This window comes from Aedes albopictus, chromosome 3 (genome assembly GCF_035046485.1).
Source record: "Aedes albopictus strain Foshan chromosome 3, AalbF5, whole genome shotgun sequence".
NCBI lineage: Eukaryota > Metazoa > Arthropoda > Insecta > Diptera > Culicidae > Aedes > Aedes albopictus.
In genome coordinates, this window is record NC_085138.1 from 97038377 (window position 1) to 97055890 (window position 17514).

At 41.5% G+C, this 17514-nt stretch overlaps 1 protein-coding gene across 1 annotated transcript; it reads right to left on the minus strand.

Moving 5' to 3' along the window:
- Positions 1-3988: 3988 nt before the first annotated feature.
- Positions 3989-6713, minus strand: LOC109411166 (inositol oxygenase). The gene is made up of 5 exons (XM_029874018.2): positions 6496-6713; positions 5508-5679; positions 4590-4935; positions 4293-4523; positions 3989-4229 (listed from the first exon to the last, which is right to left on the minus strand). Exons 1-5 carry the CDS (start codon positions 6514-6516, stop codon positions 4121-4123), a joined length of 879 nt encoding a protein of 292 aa, XP_029729878.2. The 5' UTR covers positions 6517-6713; the 3' UTR covers positions 3989-4120.
- Between the last annotated feature and the right edge of the window lie 10801 nt (positions 6714-17514).

Below are 17514 nucleotides of genomic sequence, written 5' to 3' on the forward strand. Positions count from 1 at the left end.
TCACGCTGCAAAACTACGTTGGTCCAGTAAAAGCAGATTGATTAAATACTGATTGCAGAGAGGATCATGGAATCAGGATATGACAATGGATACAGTAGTTGTCAGTATGATTATAGTACCCGCTGCTGAGGCCTCATTTAGGCCAGCAGCAATACTGAAGATGAATGAGGAAATTCGTCCAAGACTGATCCTCAAGAACCAACTGCTAAAGCGAACCCGAAACGGATAACCGTGATGAAAATGACATTAAATCACTGGTAAAACAAAGGAAGGTCCCAGAAATCTCAAAGGAATTCACCACAAAAGGCACAAAAACCATGTGGACGAGCTGCCAGATACAGCATTCAAGAGGAGTTTTGCAAAGTTTTGGCAAAGAAGATTTCGACCTGGTGTTAGTACAGGAACCGTGGCGTGCTGGATCTTACAACACCAATTCTTTCACAAAGACAGATGTCTTCCTAATAAATGGAAAGATTAATTTCATTCTCATTTCAGAATTTATAAAACGAGACATCGTAGCCATCAAGGAGGTTTCGACGGCCAGGGACGACGTGTCTATAGTAAGTACAGCATTAGCTTACTTTCCTAGTGATGAAGAAGACGCTCCGACATCCTTAATTTGCAAAGTTGTCACCGCCGAGCAGCTGGCGACAACAAAACCTGCACTTTATAATCGGTTGCGATACCACCACACTGTTTTGGATAGTAGTAACATCATCGAACAAGGTAAGTCTGACAACATTGATATATGTTAGGGGCTGTCCATAAACCACGTGGTCATGAGGGGGGGGGGGGGGTTCGGCCAATGACCATTTTGTATGGACGAATAAAAAAATTTGTATGGACTAATGACCACGTGGGGGGGGGGGGGGGGTGAGAAGTCCCAAAAAAATGACCACGTGGTTTATGGACAGCCCCTTATGTGGGGGACAAACCAACATATGTTAACTGAAGGCGTTTGAAAGAACATAAAAACGCAGTGGAAACCAACAAACCTAACGAATCCGGAGTTGCAGCACATACGGTAGCTTCTACGCATAGCATAGATTGGAAGAATGGTAAGCTGATCAAAGCAGTTCGAAAGGCTTTGCATCTCAATGCCCCAACGAAGATGACCCTTCCTATCTCATCAGGTTTTTTTGGCCTGGTAAGAATGACGATGATCAACTGATTTCTCTTCATCTCGGACGAGTACGAACAACGTGGTGTCGTCCGTTCTAGTCTTAAAATACTGACACCCACTGACATTTTAGTGTTCATTGGTGTGCACCAAATTCGTAAATTCGTTATCTTCTCGGATTTCTACGGGAAAGGTAATCTTGAGAACTTGCACTCCAAACAACAATCACAATCGGCTTTAACTCCACAATTCACAATCTTAATTCCGGTCGCCAGATTCTTCTTCTCCAGCTCACCGACTGTCTTTGGGCCTCTGTGGCCGTATGTGACAGTACTCCGAATGGCATGCACCTTGCGCCAGGCTTGCATGGTGCGTGATTCGGAGATTGTACAATCCTCCGGAGACCTTTCCAACCCTTGGAAATGTGATACCTTGCAGCATCGAAAACTATCGTCGCTCCACTCTTCGTAGCCGATCTCACGTAGAGCAGGAACGAATTGTTGTGGGTCTTGATATTCGCGGATCCATCGGGACCAGCGGACTGAACACGACCAGTGAAGAGAATTGTCAGACAACAGAGGCACAAAACAAGCAACAAAGAAGGCGCGACGATTACTCTTTGTCCCTACTGGTAACAGATAATGACATGATCTCGACAATTTTTGTTGCAGACAAAACGGAAGCTGAATTTGTTGCGTGTTTTTCAACTCGTTAATTATCAATTATTACTAACCCAAAGTCGCAACTATTTGTTGATAGATCTAAAGCTGAGTTGCTGTGTTTACCGACTTGAAGTTACCGTTCGAAAATCGCAATGCGAGGCTTAAAAATCTCTAGACTCATGGTGTACGATGTTAATCTTATTATTTTCAAGTTGGGACAAACTTATGTCGCATAGGGTGGATTGTCGCAACAAATACAGGTTGCGACATTGTCATTATTGTTGCGCGATGGTTGAATTTTGATTCACTGAACACGACACATACCTTTGCCTGTACATTTCGTCTTGATCCCGTTCAAGACGTCATCGATAATGGTCTCATCCCTAGGGGCAAGACAGATACTCTGTTATCGAAGTGTTGCTCAGAATTCCTCTGGATCACTCTGGTTTTCCCGAAGTGTTGCCTGATACCAGTGAAAAATCGAGCAGTCTTGCCTGATTTCCCACTTCGTAGAGACGTTTCTGAATGGATTCGAACAAAAAGAGTCACTCAGGATTGGTCAGAGTTGCTCCGGATTTCACAGTGTCTTGCCCCTAGTTTCATCCAGCAATTTGAAGCACTTCTTGTTAGTTGCCGTGTGTAAGATTGTTCCGGAATCAATCGCCCATGAAGCTACCGCCGACTCTGACCATGAAAGCGTACTCATCAGGGCTACTACAAACTGCATTCGTCTTGGTCCGGTCCTCTTACCTTGCTGCTTTGGTTCGTTCGTGTCGAGTTTCTTTTTCCCGGTGCTATGTCAGTAAACGGCAGTCCTTTTGCTTGTGTCTGACTTTGTGACAGTTGATGGCAAATGATTTGCTTATTCGTACCTCCTTTCAACACCAACTGCACCAGGACTGCTTCGCTTAGCCGCTTTACTGATCAATTTCATCTTCACAAGATCAAATGTACGATCGGCATCCGACCGACTTTCCAAGAGATGTCGTTAGGGGATTGAAAGATTCCGACATGTTCTGAGGACCGTGATGTGCTTCTCGATGTCCTCGCCATCAGTGTAACCAACGACGTAAGTGGTGCGCTCGAAGTTTCTTCTGAGGCTCTCCCTGGATTCCCTCGACGTTGTGGTGTCTTGAATGAGCTTTCGTTGCTTGTTGTCTACAAGAAGACCAATTGTAGCTCTGGCCTTCTGATCCCCCTTCTTTCATGCTGCTAGTACGGCTTTGTTTGCTTGCGTTTCTCCTGGACAGGTTCCGGTTACGTACTCCCAGAGATCCTCACGAATCAGCAAAAGCTTGATCTTGAACTTCCAGCTTGAGTGGTTGCTTCGTTCAGGCGGATTACGGCCTCTAGTGACGTCTGTGGAGCTTGGAATTATTGTGGACAAGCGGGTGCCCCCCAGCAAGTAACTTGTGTATACACTTTTAACGTTCGCGTAGTAGTGACGCGACCACGTAGGTAGATTGCTTGATGCGCATTTGGCAGACCATGTGTTACCAGCGTTCATTGGAAGGCTAGTCGAATAACAATGCAGATTCAGTACCACACAACGTCATCTCTATGCTTTTGAAAAATGGTGGAAAACTCCCGAACGCGACTCACTTTCGGAAAACGAAGAAAAATTTCACTCTGTTTACTGGTTGCTATGGAGTCCCATAACCTATTGGTAGGTATGGAGTAGAGTAAACCGCGTCCAGTCAGTTTGAGCTATTAACGAATAACAAAATCATGGCTCACTAGTTATACATCTCCGAGATACTTGATTAGATTACGAATCCCAAAAAGGAAAAATGCCACAGTGGAGTCGTTTCGTGAAGAATACGAATCACGTAATATTTTAGTGGAAGGGGCTTGAGTTGACCCTGTCTTACCGAAGGCTGCGCGCTGTACTAATTTTGATGTGACAAATTTGAATTTGAATTTAAACTGAATCTATGCATTCAACATCTTTTTACGATTTAATAATGATTTATTTTTAAACAATAGGGTATCGCGCCACTTGGGCGGTGGCTTCTATATTCGTCTGTTTTCTACTATAACTCAGTCAATTTTGAACCAATTGACTTGAAATGTTGTACACGGGTAGATACTATACCTATCTCACCACATTCCAAAAGTTGTGTCAATTGGTTCAAAATTGACTGAGTTATAGTGGAAAACAGACGAATATAGAAGCCACCGCCCAAGTAGCGCGATTCCCTACATTGATACAACTTAAGCTACTTTCCTTAGCCTATATCGGTTCAATATCATTTTCCCAATACTTAAAACCTAATAGAGTACAGATAGGGTATCTAAGTAGCAATATTTCAACAAAACAACATCACCCCCGCAAATATCACCATTCCAGTTCGCCCGGACAATACTTGTCGATCAGTCCTTGGTAGTAGGGCCAGAGTGCTTCCATGTCCGGCTTCTTCGTACTCTTGGTGTACAGGTCGTAACGGCTGCGGAAGATAGATTTTCCTTAATCATCGGCGATCACGCGGAACCACGCGTACAATACTCACTTGAACAGCAGTACCCAGTTCTTGATCTCCTCGTCTTTCTCCGTGGTCAGGTGTCCGTAGTCTCCGCCCGAATGCCATGGGTAGAACGAGTGGTAACGGATCATGTAAAGCGCTTGGTCCGGCAGCGTACTCTTGTTGTGCTTCAGTACCCGATATAGATACTCGTCATGACCCCAGGACATGGTCAGATTCTGCAGGCCACACTTGGGTTGATACATTCCACACTTGGTGCTAGAGATGAACAGAAACGGACTTGTGAGTTGTTGGAGATCTACAAACTACTCGAGCGAATCTTACTTGTACTTAGGATTCGCTCCGTCAACGTTATCGACGAAGCTGTCCTCCCGGTAGACGATACTTGGACCCCATTCGCAGCCAACTGGAAAGGTGTCTCCAACGACGGCCCACTGCGGTTCACCGTAGAAGGCCATCACTTTGCCCAGGTCATGGATCAGTCCCGTCAGGTGTAGCCAGTCCCACTCCGGGTACTCTTCGCGGGCTCGTTCCGCCGTCTGGAAGGCATGCACAATATTGGGCAGGTCCAGATCCGGATCGGACTCGTCAACCAGGTCGTTCAGCTTCTCCAGCGCATCCCTGATGTTGGCCTTGAAGTGATCGAACTTGAGCCATTCTGCGTGGCGACCTAGACGCATTGGGAGATTGATTTATTTATAGTTTTCAAGGTTTGTTTTCGTTTCCCCAGTGACCTGATTACGCGGAATGCTTAGCAAAGTGATAAGGGTGTCATTTTGGTTTGGAGGTATGTACACACCCCACAGTACGCGTTATCTACGCTTGGATCTACGCGTCGGGTAGGGGTGTTTTCAATTTGGAAAAATTGCGCGCATTTAGTGTTTCCGCGATGTGTTTAACCGACACTATCACGTGTACAAAAACAAAATCACATTGCCGATCACTTGGCCGACCAGGACTGACGCTCATTGAGAAACGGTAGTCTGAAAGGTCACAATCGGCCGCATGTTTCATGGATTCGCCAGCAAAGCGCGTTGGTCGATTCCGTTATCAGTGCATTCGGTTTGATTAGTTTGCGCGAATCTTGATAGGCACGCGTTGTTGACAACAAATAACCTCATCAGCGAAGCTGTCAAAACAATTTTTTTATGAGGGGGGCATTAAATCGCCAAACCGCTTTATGGTGGGAACCTATCAGCTTATTAGTACCAACCAAGAGATCAGTGCATCCTCCCGGCTTACCTTTAACGAAGTCCACCGTCTGGTGGGTATGCATCAGCTTGTAGGTCCTGCGGACACGCTCCTTCAGTGGATCGTTATCGTCCACGGTGTAGTCTCGAAACTTGGACACATCTTTGTCGGTGAAGCTTTTCTCCGGCCGAAGTAGCTCGGAAACGTCCAATATGTTGGGATGCTGAAAATTAGAAGGTTGTCATTATTTGATGCGACAGAGCTAGAATAAGCTATTTCGATTGATTGTTCGGTTTCTGTGTAATCTGTGTAATTTTGTAACATCTTCTTTTATTTTTGAAAGGGTTATGGGCCCATAACAATAAAAGGTGTCGGTGGTTTGATAGTTATCACTTCTATCTACACGTTGCGTTAATGTACATTGTTGACTAAAATAAGTTACCATGTCATGATTTAAAATTAGATTATTGATATTCTGGAATTCACCATGGTATCCATACAGCCAAAGCTATGAACTCACGAGTGTTCTGTAAGAACATTTGATTGGAATATCCTTGCCTTCCTCGGACATAGAGTACATTCATGTCTGCTACACTATGTCCAAATTCAAAATAATCATTGGTTTAGAAAGCCTTTAGGCCAAGGCCTTTTCATTTGGTTATCCCAGTGTATATGTAAGAAAATGTACCTTACAATATCCGATTTTGTAAAATAAAAACTTTGGGAAAACCTAAAACGTTTTTAGTTGCGATATGTAACATTTTTTACGATACATTGCGAAAACGATTTTTTCACTGTACGGTTAGCAACGTTTCATGGTATCGTTTTTCTATCGTTATAATTTTACCAAAAATTCTATGATAAAACATAGTTCTTAATGGTAGGCACTACTACAATAGAATTCTTAGATTTCCAATGGTATTCCTTATCCGGAAAGATCACCTAAAACTGCAATTGCTTGTCCACATTTTGGGCGATGATAGTCAATACTTCTAAGCATTTCTCCTTTCACTCACTGAACACTTTCTTCTCAACCAACCTCTTCCACAATGATCCGCATGATGTTTTATATTTCCAGCCTATTAATTTGCACTTGAACTACTCAAACTCTTCAGCAGTAAAGATCACTTCGTTCAACTTAGAACTGTTTCCACAACTGCTATTCGTAGATTATAATTCAAAACTGGAGTAATCCACACTTGTGTCGGTTTCAAAATCGGAACTTATTATGGCGTTTGCATTTGACCGCGCCGTTACTTTTATAAGAAAAGACAGCTTGATTTATTATTGCGCGCGCGTTCGTCGTTTCCGACAAAAAAATAGTACTGTGATGAGCGCAATCTTTCGGAGTGCGATAACGATGAGCGCGCTCTGTATAGGGCAGAGAGAATCCCAACAAAGTTACTGATGATTGGTCTTTATCGCGCACGGTCTCTCTTTCTCTCTCTCTAGTTCGTTCGGCAATCAATGTTTTGGAATATTTCACGGCATTTAAAAGGCCACGTGGGGGTAGCGCGCCGCATGATAATCGAACGAAACTCGTGAATTACGATGCACATGACTTCTGATGATTAGGATTTGCATATTCTGCTGATTGCTTCGAGTAGGGATTCCTCCAGCACTTTGCATAGTTGTCTGTTGAAGCAGAGCTGTTAAGAAAATTCTAAATTGAAATGGCTGTGATCTAATCTGGACCATATGAATGCATTTCTTGACATTTAGTTACATTTTTTTATCAAATACAATATAACACATAAAAGCATTAACTTTTCTTAACTAAGGCAAGTTATGGGCCCATAACTTATTGAACCCCATGGATGGTCTCATTTACTCTCTATTCATCGACTGAAGTGTGCGAACAACAGAGGATAATACTTCTCAATTCAGGATACAAAATTTATCCGGAATTCTGTTTAGCAGGCTGAGGTCGATTGAGGAGTCCACCGTCGGCGAATATCAGGCAGGCTTTCGTGAGGGCCGATAAATGATAGACCAGATGTTCACCCTGCGGCAGATCCTCGATAAATTGCGAAAGAACAACTTGCAGACCCATAATCTATTTATTGATTTCAAGGCGGCGTACGGTTCAATAAAGAGAAACGAGTTATGGTAGATTATGATTGAACATGGTTTTCCGACGAAGCTGATTAGACTGGAAATCAAGTGTACTTCCCGATTGCTGATGAAATTTCGCCATTATCAATAACCTTAAATGGACTGAAGCAGGGCGATGTTCTTTCGAACTTACTGCTCAACAGAATTCGATCTTTGTACTCTAGTGACGTGCAATTCTACACATAATTGTCACATGTATATAGGTAATTTCATACAATATGGGACAACCGTTAAACCACGTTAAACGGCAGAATACTCGACGGTAAATTGGAAGACGGTATCTGGTTGCGCCGCATGAACAACGAATTGTAAAGTATATAAAGAGATGGATATAGTGAAGTAAATAAAATACTGGAAGCGATTGGTTCAGGGCCGCTGAGACCAGTGGAGGCGGATGCTTCATTCAGCGTAGACGCACTTCTACGGGTCGTTGTCCATCAAGTATCATGTAAGTGAGTTATGGACCCAGATATAAGTCATTTCATTTCTCAAGAGAAGTAGGGAGTCGTAATTTAAGATCCATAGGAAATGTGCGTGACAACGATGATTAGTCGGAGAATGTTGTCACATTCTATAGAAAATGATTATATGAGTATTTCTGGTGTAGAGCTAGAATCAACGTCCGCCATTTAAAAGTTCATCTTTCACATCATGCATTTCAAAATTCATCTCACCATTAATTTCACGAAATGGCCAATTTGGAAACAATTACATCTTTTTCATTGCAGCCTAATCGCACCGCTTGTCAGTAGAGCGCAAAATTCGGCGATTAAACCGCTTGAACCCCGTCGAGCTGAATCATCTCGTAATCTCCAGCTCTGATTTATGAAGCCAGTAGGTAGCTGTTGTTCTCTGAGAGGTCATGATCCTTGTGTGCTCGTCATCGCCCGCCCGACCAGCGCCAATGAACGACGTGCTTCTTCCGAAGAATTTCGGGCCAGCCGCAATCACGAAACTGAACGCTCGAGCGAACTTTAACGATTTGGCTAAAGTGTCCGTACGCTCGTTACAATCAATCGAGAGTGAAAAGCGTGATAATGCATGCGCTGATGGTAACGTACATTGATTGATGTACGTAGGTATACTGTAACGGCCCGTCTATATTGGGAGCTGCGGGAAAGATTGTAGATTAGGGTAATGCGTAATAGTGGAATCGCTCTCAAGAATGGCTTTGGAAAAATAATCGGAGGTCCAACAATTATCCACTGCTTATGATTTGTTTGCAAAAAGCCCTTAGAACAACTACTACTCCATTCCTTTCATCCTACTTTGCATTTTTCTGCGTTTTCCCAGCCCAAAGCTATTGTTAAAGCAAGAGACGAGCTTGGTAGTCTAGTGGCTACCGTTTCTGAACCATATGCAGAAGGTCCTGGGTTCAATCCCTGGCCCGTCACTTCGATCCTATTTAGTATATTTCTATATTCTTCCTCCCTCCTCTTTACATATACAACTCATGTTCATATCCATCGGTAGAACAAAAACGGATTGAAAAAGCCGTTTCCTTCCTTCCAACTTCCACATCACTGTGTCAATCTACCAGATAACGCCTACGAGTTATGCAATCAAGTGAATTGTGCCGCATCATCTTCAGAGTAATAAATACACTAATCATTCACCTTACACGTGGCATCCACGCACCAATGTGTGAACCCTCTGCTAATTATATCCCACCAACACTCCGACATCCACATGAATTAGTGCAGATGCAGAGGTGTATTCGGTCTACTGTGGATACAAATGATTGCAATAATCATTTCCTTCCCCGCCAAGTTCCCCGCATTGACCCGCAACCTGACGTGGCAGGCGCCATTGTCGCTTAAAAATAGAAGATCAACTCTCACACACTGAAGATGCCTGCTAGTCCCTGGCAGATATCTCATTGGATCCTTGTGTGAGTGTAGCTGGTCTGGCGACACTGGTCAATCAAACTCAAGCTCATCCTCAAGCCCAGAGCTATTGTAAAAGCAAGATATGAACATAACTAGAATATTTGTCACACATTACACACATTCTATCGTATTCCTACGTCTAACCGGCCTGATTTGCCGGGCCCACCCTAACACCCGGCACGTGCATAATAAGCATCTTGTGGGCACGAGATGGTCATTAGCACCGCATCGTCTCGTTTCGGTGATATTGCTGGCTGTACCGCTGAGTACTGAGTTGTTGTTATCACCGCTTGAAAGCGTCTAGTGACCGTGATAGTTCCGCTTGAACCGCACTCCGCGTCCCAGTAGGCGAAATCCGGTCCAAATATTCGCTGTTGTTGTTCCAATTGACGAAGTGACTTTCGAATTTTTTGCTAAGGTCACCACTTTCCTTGCAGGATCTATTTAGCGGCTAAATTTTAGCCGAAAGCGCAGTTTAGAGTTCGAAAGGAATCGCTCAAGAAACTTCTTGAGTGATTCCTGACAGAAACTTTCTTCGGTGACTGCCATTTGAACTGTCATTTCTTCGCTACTGCGTACTGCGATCGAAGAAAAACCGGTTTCTTGGGCGATTCAGGCAAGGAATTTCCCAATTTCCCATGCATCAAGATAGGCTGAGAAATTCCTTCTGATCTGCAAACAGCGCTGAAGCAGTAAACGCATATTTAAGATCACTCTGAGGAGGACAGGTTCGATTCCCAGCGATCTAGCAGTCACAGCTCGAGTGACGAATACTCGCGGAATGTAATTCATGCTACTAATGGAGTCCCAATGCTTTAGATACATTTATCCAAACTGTTTTAGAATTAGGACCTTGAAGGTCTACAGGCTCGACTCTTGTTTTTCATTACTCTATCAAGATTGTCTCTGTTGAACCTCATAATAATCCGAGTATTTATTTGTGTTGCTTTTTGGGTGTCCATTGGCCTACTATGTAATGGCCCCGTAACGTCGGTAGATCACCTTAGAATGGTGCGTTGCGGCGTAAGATCTACCACCACATCAAATTTCGATCTTGTTATTGTTTTCATGCCTAAAGTGGCCGATCAGTGGTGAGCAGACATTCCAGGATCGAGATTTGATGTGCTTTGTTTTTTTAATGTTTTGTTGCTAATCCACATTTTATTTCAGGAGTAATCAGGTAAATGTTTTGTTTATAAATGCTTAATAACCATGATTATGATTGTTTTTCAAACAAATGTATAATAAAACATACACAACACACACTGACATACATTACATATACATATCTCATCATATATTGGGAAAGGGAGGGACCATCAGGGCACCCGATTGAAACGATTTGGACAGGAGCTTGGAACTGCCTCCTCCTTGTTGTTAACATTTCGTGGATTGAGGGCGGGCTCTTCGACCCCATCTATTGGGAGTATTCTGTCAATCGAGGGCTTGATTTTGCAGTTGTTCGTGAGAACTCCCTTCTGGAAGGAGATTCTTTTCCCCTGAAGCGGGTTTCGCGCAAGTGTCTCTGCTTGCGGGTCCGCACAACCCTTTTTGGCCCTTCATACAGGAGAATGACTGACCACTAACAACAGCACAATCTTGATCAAATCGCTTTTCAGATTATTCCAGTGCTATAGGCAGCTGCCTTGCTACAATAGATGGTAGAACAATATCATCATCCACTGGCCTACTACACGCAGAAAAATGGCGCTTGTTTAAAACAATAAAACGCATGGTTGATTTTCAAACTGAGAATTTACTTATTCCAAAGTTATATTTAATTGTTTTCATTTAGAGTTTATCGATAAAAACAACCGATTACCATCATTTCATATAATGTCAAAAATTTCATTTGTTTCAACAAAATATAAACCATAAACATGGTCCGAAAGCACTCACACATCTAAAAAATGCTTACCCCAACATCGCCACAACGAAGAAGGTGCAGCAAATCCATCACGCCAACTTCCAAGTGCAGCTTTGGCCGTGATGGATAACGCGCAGGTACTCACGACAGCATCCACAAAAAGTTGATCGGTTTCGCCTTTTTTGTCTTTTTTTTTAGTCGTTCTCCTCCCCATCCGCTTACCGACGGTCTAAAAATAGATTTCCGAGCTGCCGCAGCTGCTGCCGTCACCAACACAATCACATTCCGGGTTTGTTAGTGGCAAAAGTGCAGTCGTTTGAATCAATCCATTATTTCATGTTGAAAATACCATATCTCTGTTTGTTTCAACAAACTGTCAAAAATTTCGACAAATGAAAATATTTGTATTATCAAACAATAAAACCATTCAGTTTAAACTAGAAATCAATTTGTCGCTATAGTAAACTGAAAAATCGGTTGATTTGAACTAGAATTTAATTGTGTTTACAATTTATTTTTCTGCGTGTATGTAATGGTCTTCATGATATTTTGAAGTATAGGCGGATATATCTATATATCTCAGCATATTTTCTTGGTAGCGAATGCTCGCGGAAAAAAATCATTTTGGTGTTTTTGGCGTAGTATTCCTTGGCCAATCCGCGCACTTATTGTAGAAGACACCATAACGATTAAACATACCAGCGGAGGTCTATTAGCGATTTTACACCTTTTTCGCTCTTTTCTGGCAACGGGTAATACTTGTGAAAATGTGTTACCCGAAGTCTTACCGTACGTGGGATTCCAGACGGGTTTAGAGGGGGTGTAATAACATTACATAAGTAATTATCGCTCAGGCGTTTGGCACAGGCGAAGGTCGACGAAAACGAAATAATATAACACCCAGCCGGTTCTACGTTAGATAACCATGCATTCTTCTTTTCGTAGACCTTCGCAGCGCAAAGAAGCGGTAGTTCGAGAGGTTTAGTTTACTTTGAAATAGAAAGTTCTATTCAGTCAACCGAATACCCCCGACGAGACAGTGATGTCTCTTACCTACCTTACCGGTCAAACTAAGACCTAAGTGTCCTCTGCTGTACGTACGTACGTACGTTTCCATTCCACTCGGTCCAAGGCTGTGTGCCTCCAGTTCCGCACTCTGCGTAGGGTCCGCAGATCGTCTGTGGTCGACTCACCTAGCTCGCTGCGCTCCACGTCTTCTTGTACCGGTCGGATGACTCTCGAGAACCATTTTAGTCGGGTTGCTATTCGACATCCTAATGACGTGACCCGTCCACCGTAGCCTCCCGACAATGCACAATGGTCCACGAAACAGATTTACGAGGAAAGATGCATTCAGCGCCTCCAAATGATTTTCTAGATTAATATGGTCTTCTAAAAAGTTGTTCTTAAAAATAAGGCCCTCTTTTTGATATACATGAAATTTAGGGTGCTCCATATTTTCAAAGAAATTGAGAACCAAACTTTTTTATTTGCAAGAAAAACTATATACATTCTTCGGGATAGTTGTAGATCTATCAATTTTGAGCAAGTTTGCTGAAGACACTTTTAATGTAGCTTTAAAATTGACCGATCTAGAGATATTTTTCTGAATAAACTTAGGATGGTTAAAAAAACCGGTTTTCTGGCGCTAACTTTTTCAGTTTCGATTTTTCATCAAAGTCGCCCAAGAAACGAAGAAATGTTGTTATAAAACATATCAAAAAATTATAGGGGTGTTATTTTCGTAACTCAAGTGAAAAATACTTGAAAAGCGCATATTTTTTCTAGAAAATCATCAATATATTTTGAACGGAATGACGTAGCAACATTCTCAGCGCACGAAAATGTACGTTTCTTGAAGCTCTGAAAGTGGTTCTTAGGCGACTTTGACGAGAAATTTGAAACAAAAAAGATAAAGCGTTTAACCTTCCTTTTGCATCACGTTGGGAAAAGCTCGCTGACGTAGTGTACAGTTTGGGTCGAAAATGACCCTAATGCCAAAGGAGGGTTAAACTGTTTTGACCAAATTTGGCGCATTTTCCCATAGTTTTCATAGGGTGACGCTAGAACAAATCGTTTTATTGCTTTATCTTTTTTGTTTCAAATTTCTCGTCAAAGTCGCCTAAGAACCACTTTTAGAGCATCCCAAAACGCGCATTCTCGTGCGCTGAGAATGTTGCTACGTCATTCCGTTCAAAAGATATTGATGATTTTCTACCAGACAGACATCAGAGTGTTTGATTCTTATCATAAAATGTGCATATCATTCTAGCGGCCGTTAGTGCTCGTAAATGCTGCATATAAATGTTAGCGGGAAATATACAATCTATGGATTTTAAAAAGCGAAAACTGCTTACAAATAACAACAAATATTATTGTACAGTGAGGATTCGCTCGTTGGGTCACGACTGCGCCCCGATTAGCGAATCGTGTTCGTTCGTTGGGGCAACTGACAACTGATCGAAATGCTCTAGACACACGCAAGTGATGAGAAATACGTCACGAAACACTCACATACTTGCACAAACGGTCTGTATACAGGAACTGCGATGCGACGACAGTCAGACGTCAAACTAGTTTTGACATCGATTTTGACATTGACAGTGCTTTTTAGTTGGGTTTTGCCCCAGCTAGCGAACATCCAACCATCGAGACAGCCCATCTAACGAGCCGCCAACGAACGAATCGGGACTGTATTTTTATTGTAACAAGGGTTCATTTAACGCCATTCAATTAATTATATTTGTCTTGTAGGAACAATGAAAAAACATTAAGATGTATTGTTTTCTTTTGAAAATTGCTCTAAAAATGTCTCAAAAAAAAAAAAAACACAATACATTCTATTGTTTTTCGCGAAAAAGGGTATGCAAATTTTCTCAAAATTTTATGGTTAAGATACATAACGACCACCATTTTTTATTGTTAAAGTGCCATTTACCATTCGCCGAATGGTATAGAACAATAAGGGTGATGGTGAGTGTGCCGTTGGTGTGCCGTGTTAATTACAATATGTTTAATGGTGAATATTTTTCGAAAAAATGGTGTTGTAACAATAAAATTTATCGTATTTTTATGATATTTTTTATCAGGGTTGGGAAACTTTGGCGTAGAATATGTTCAAGAAATATTACCAGAGTTTATTGCACTGATTATGATCGAATTTTGTAATAATAATTGTACTAAATCGTAATTTTAGGATTAATTTTAGGAACACGTGAACACTGTTGTTGTGAGTTTTCTCTATGAATGGTTTCGGCACAGACAAACAGACGTAACTCTTAGAGGAAATTCATCAAAAATTTTTGCCCGGTGTCATTTTCATGAGCACACTGCCACCTGTTGGTAGAACCGCGCGCGACACTGTCGGCCATGATGAATTTCGATTTGACGTTTTGCTGACACGCACACTACTACATAGATTGCCTGTAATTTTCGTTTGCATCATTCAGCAACGTGTACACTGGCAAACGTCAAAGCGATCGAACACTAGCGCATCTGGTGGAACTATCGCGCAAATCAAATGAAATTTGAATTGATCGTTAAATGCATGTGCCAAGCCGTTTTGAAGAGTGTTACGTCTGTTTGTCTGTGGTTTCGGTCTTTTGAAATATACTGGATCTAGCATACAATAAGGCAATCCATGACGACTTTTCGCGATGGGGGTGACAGCCAAAAATGTAAACATAGTGTGAGTACAACTTACCAAAGTTTCGTCAAGTGTCGTCGGTGCTTATCAAATTCCTTTGTGTTCAACTGTCACCCCGATCATCTTATGTCAAAAATACATGGTAAACAAAAGAAATCAGCTGATCGCATCTGTCTCATGGATAGCCTTATAGCGTGTCAGTTTGTGACGTTCGACCAATGTCCACGGAGAAGAAGGTGCCGTACTATACACTCAAATTAATTTACTGATAGAATATAAGTGCAGAAAGCACATAGATTACGAACGAGAGAGAAAAAAATCGTTCTAAGTGCAACTCGAAGTGCAACTAATGCAAATTAAAAGTTACATTATTATATTTCATTCTTCCTATAATATATTTAGAGTGGGGCAACATAAAAAGCAACCCAGTCAACATAAAATCCAAACACAAACATAACAAACCAAATCGAACATGGCGCGCTCAGAAGACACACATTTGGTTGCGGAATATTGAAAAAAAAAAAACTCTTCCATACGTGGTGCTCCGTCGCCCGAGTCGCTTATTGTTTTTGAAGGTAAGTAGTGCACTTGTTATTCAATCTTTAAGAACCTTTTCAAACTACGTACATTCCTTTCGTATTTCCATAGAATTGCACTTCAGTGTCGCCGCTCCTTCACCGTCACCAAGGACGAACGCGTGGATGATTTTGGGAGCCTCCGGATCCTATACCGAATGCAGCTGCGAGAAGGATGTACTTTTTGATCGGCTAACAGTTTGGTTGGGTCTAAATTGATCAATTTAGTGTTAAGTTTAACGAATAAAATCAGTTTGATCGTAGACTATGCGAAATTTGGATTAATTTACATTTTGAAGCTAATCCCACGTGTAAATTGTGTTATTATTCGTCATAATGAAAACTATGCACTGAACGATTGGAAATCAACAGCGATGCACATACATTCATACATGCACATATATTCTTATTATAGTTATTATTTTTCGAAATGTTTGTAAAATACTAAACAGTAATTTCCTTGACCTGATTAATGGTTATACCGCCAGGCTTACGTTTATGATAATAAATTACAATTACAATTACAATTACATTCTATCATGATTGAATCGACAAAGACTCAATAGCGCTGCACTTATTTTCCAAGTGTAAAAGCAACTGGTCACAATCTAAGTGCAGAACTTTTAAATTTAATGTGTTCTTTATTCTGAGTGTATACCTGCGTTTACTGATGTTCGTGAGGATTAGGGAAGTTGGATGGAGGTGCGCTCCTATGCCAGAGGCGCAGTCAACAACGATTCCTATGTACGATTACATCGTTTTGATGTACAATCTTTTGTTCTTTTGTGTACATCGTCCTATGTAATATTCATGCATCCGACGTATTAATCGGGTTGCAGCAGTTCACATGTAATATTACACAACAGTTTTTTCTGTGTACATATATTGGTACCCTGTTGGAGCTCTATAAGGCTATCCATGAGACAGATGCGATCAGCTGATTTCTTTTGTTTGCCATGTATTTTTGACATACGATGATCGGGGTGACAGTTGAACACAAAGGAATTTGTTAAGCACCGACGACACTTGAAGAAACTTTGGTAAGTTGTACTCACACTATGTTTACATTTTTGGCTGTCACCCCCATCGCGAAAAGTCGTCATGGATTGCCTTATTACTCCAGCCCATGGTAAAGTGCCCCACACAATGCACACGTTTGCGTGTGCGTGACAGTAGTTTGACAGATTTCCCATGGGAAAACTGTAAAAAATCGCAAACCTCGACGGAACGGACGCTGTGTTCCAGGCTTAACATTAATCTGTTGAATTGAAACGACACTCAGTCTCCACAAATGTAGTGGGCGTTGTGTATTTAAATTGGCCGTCTTTCTTGCCGTCTTTCAGTGTAGGAATCACAGCAAACATACGACCTATTCAAATCGAACGCCAGAAATAATTAATAAACCATTTTACGAGACGTTTCAGAACAGCTGATCGCAGAAGCGGCGTCAACTGACAGAATTCCACGCACGTTTGTTTTGCTGGAATATCGTGTAATTTTTGAAAAGGTACTTGTTCGATAAATTGGAGATATGAGAAATTTGAGCCAAAATAGGCTCAAAAGCTGTCGTAAAAGCAATACTAAACTCAATAATTAATCAGGTATTTTTTTCGTTGCGATTCACTCGTTAACTTGCGAAAAAAAAATAAATAAAAATGTCTAATAATGGTTTTAGCCTGTTTCAAAAACTACGCTTGACTTGCGCGCAGTCATTAACCAAAGTATATAAATATGTACCAAGGTAAGAGATTCCCGTAAATGTCAAAAATGAGACTCACCAACACATCTGCGTTAGTTATGAAAAGTTGGTGTTTTTACACTAAAATGTCATTATTTCAGCAAAGTTTGTGAAGTTTTGTTAATTTGGATGTTTCTAAATGCTGAAAAAATATGTTTAGAATCAATTAAAAAAAAATTGTTACCGATTTTCAAATGGCGATATTTTCTGTTTTATTGCATGGAGGTC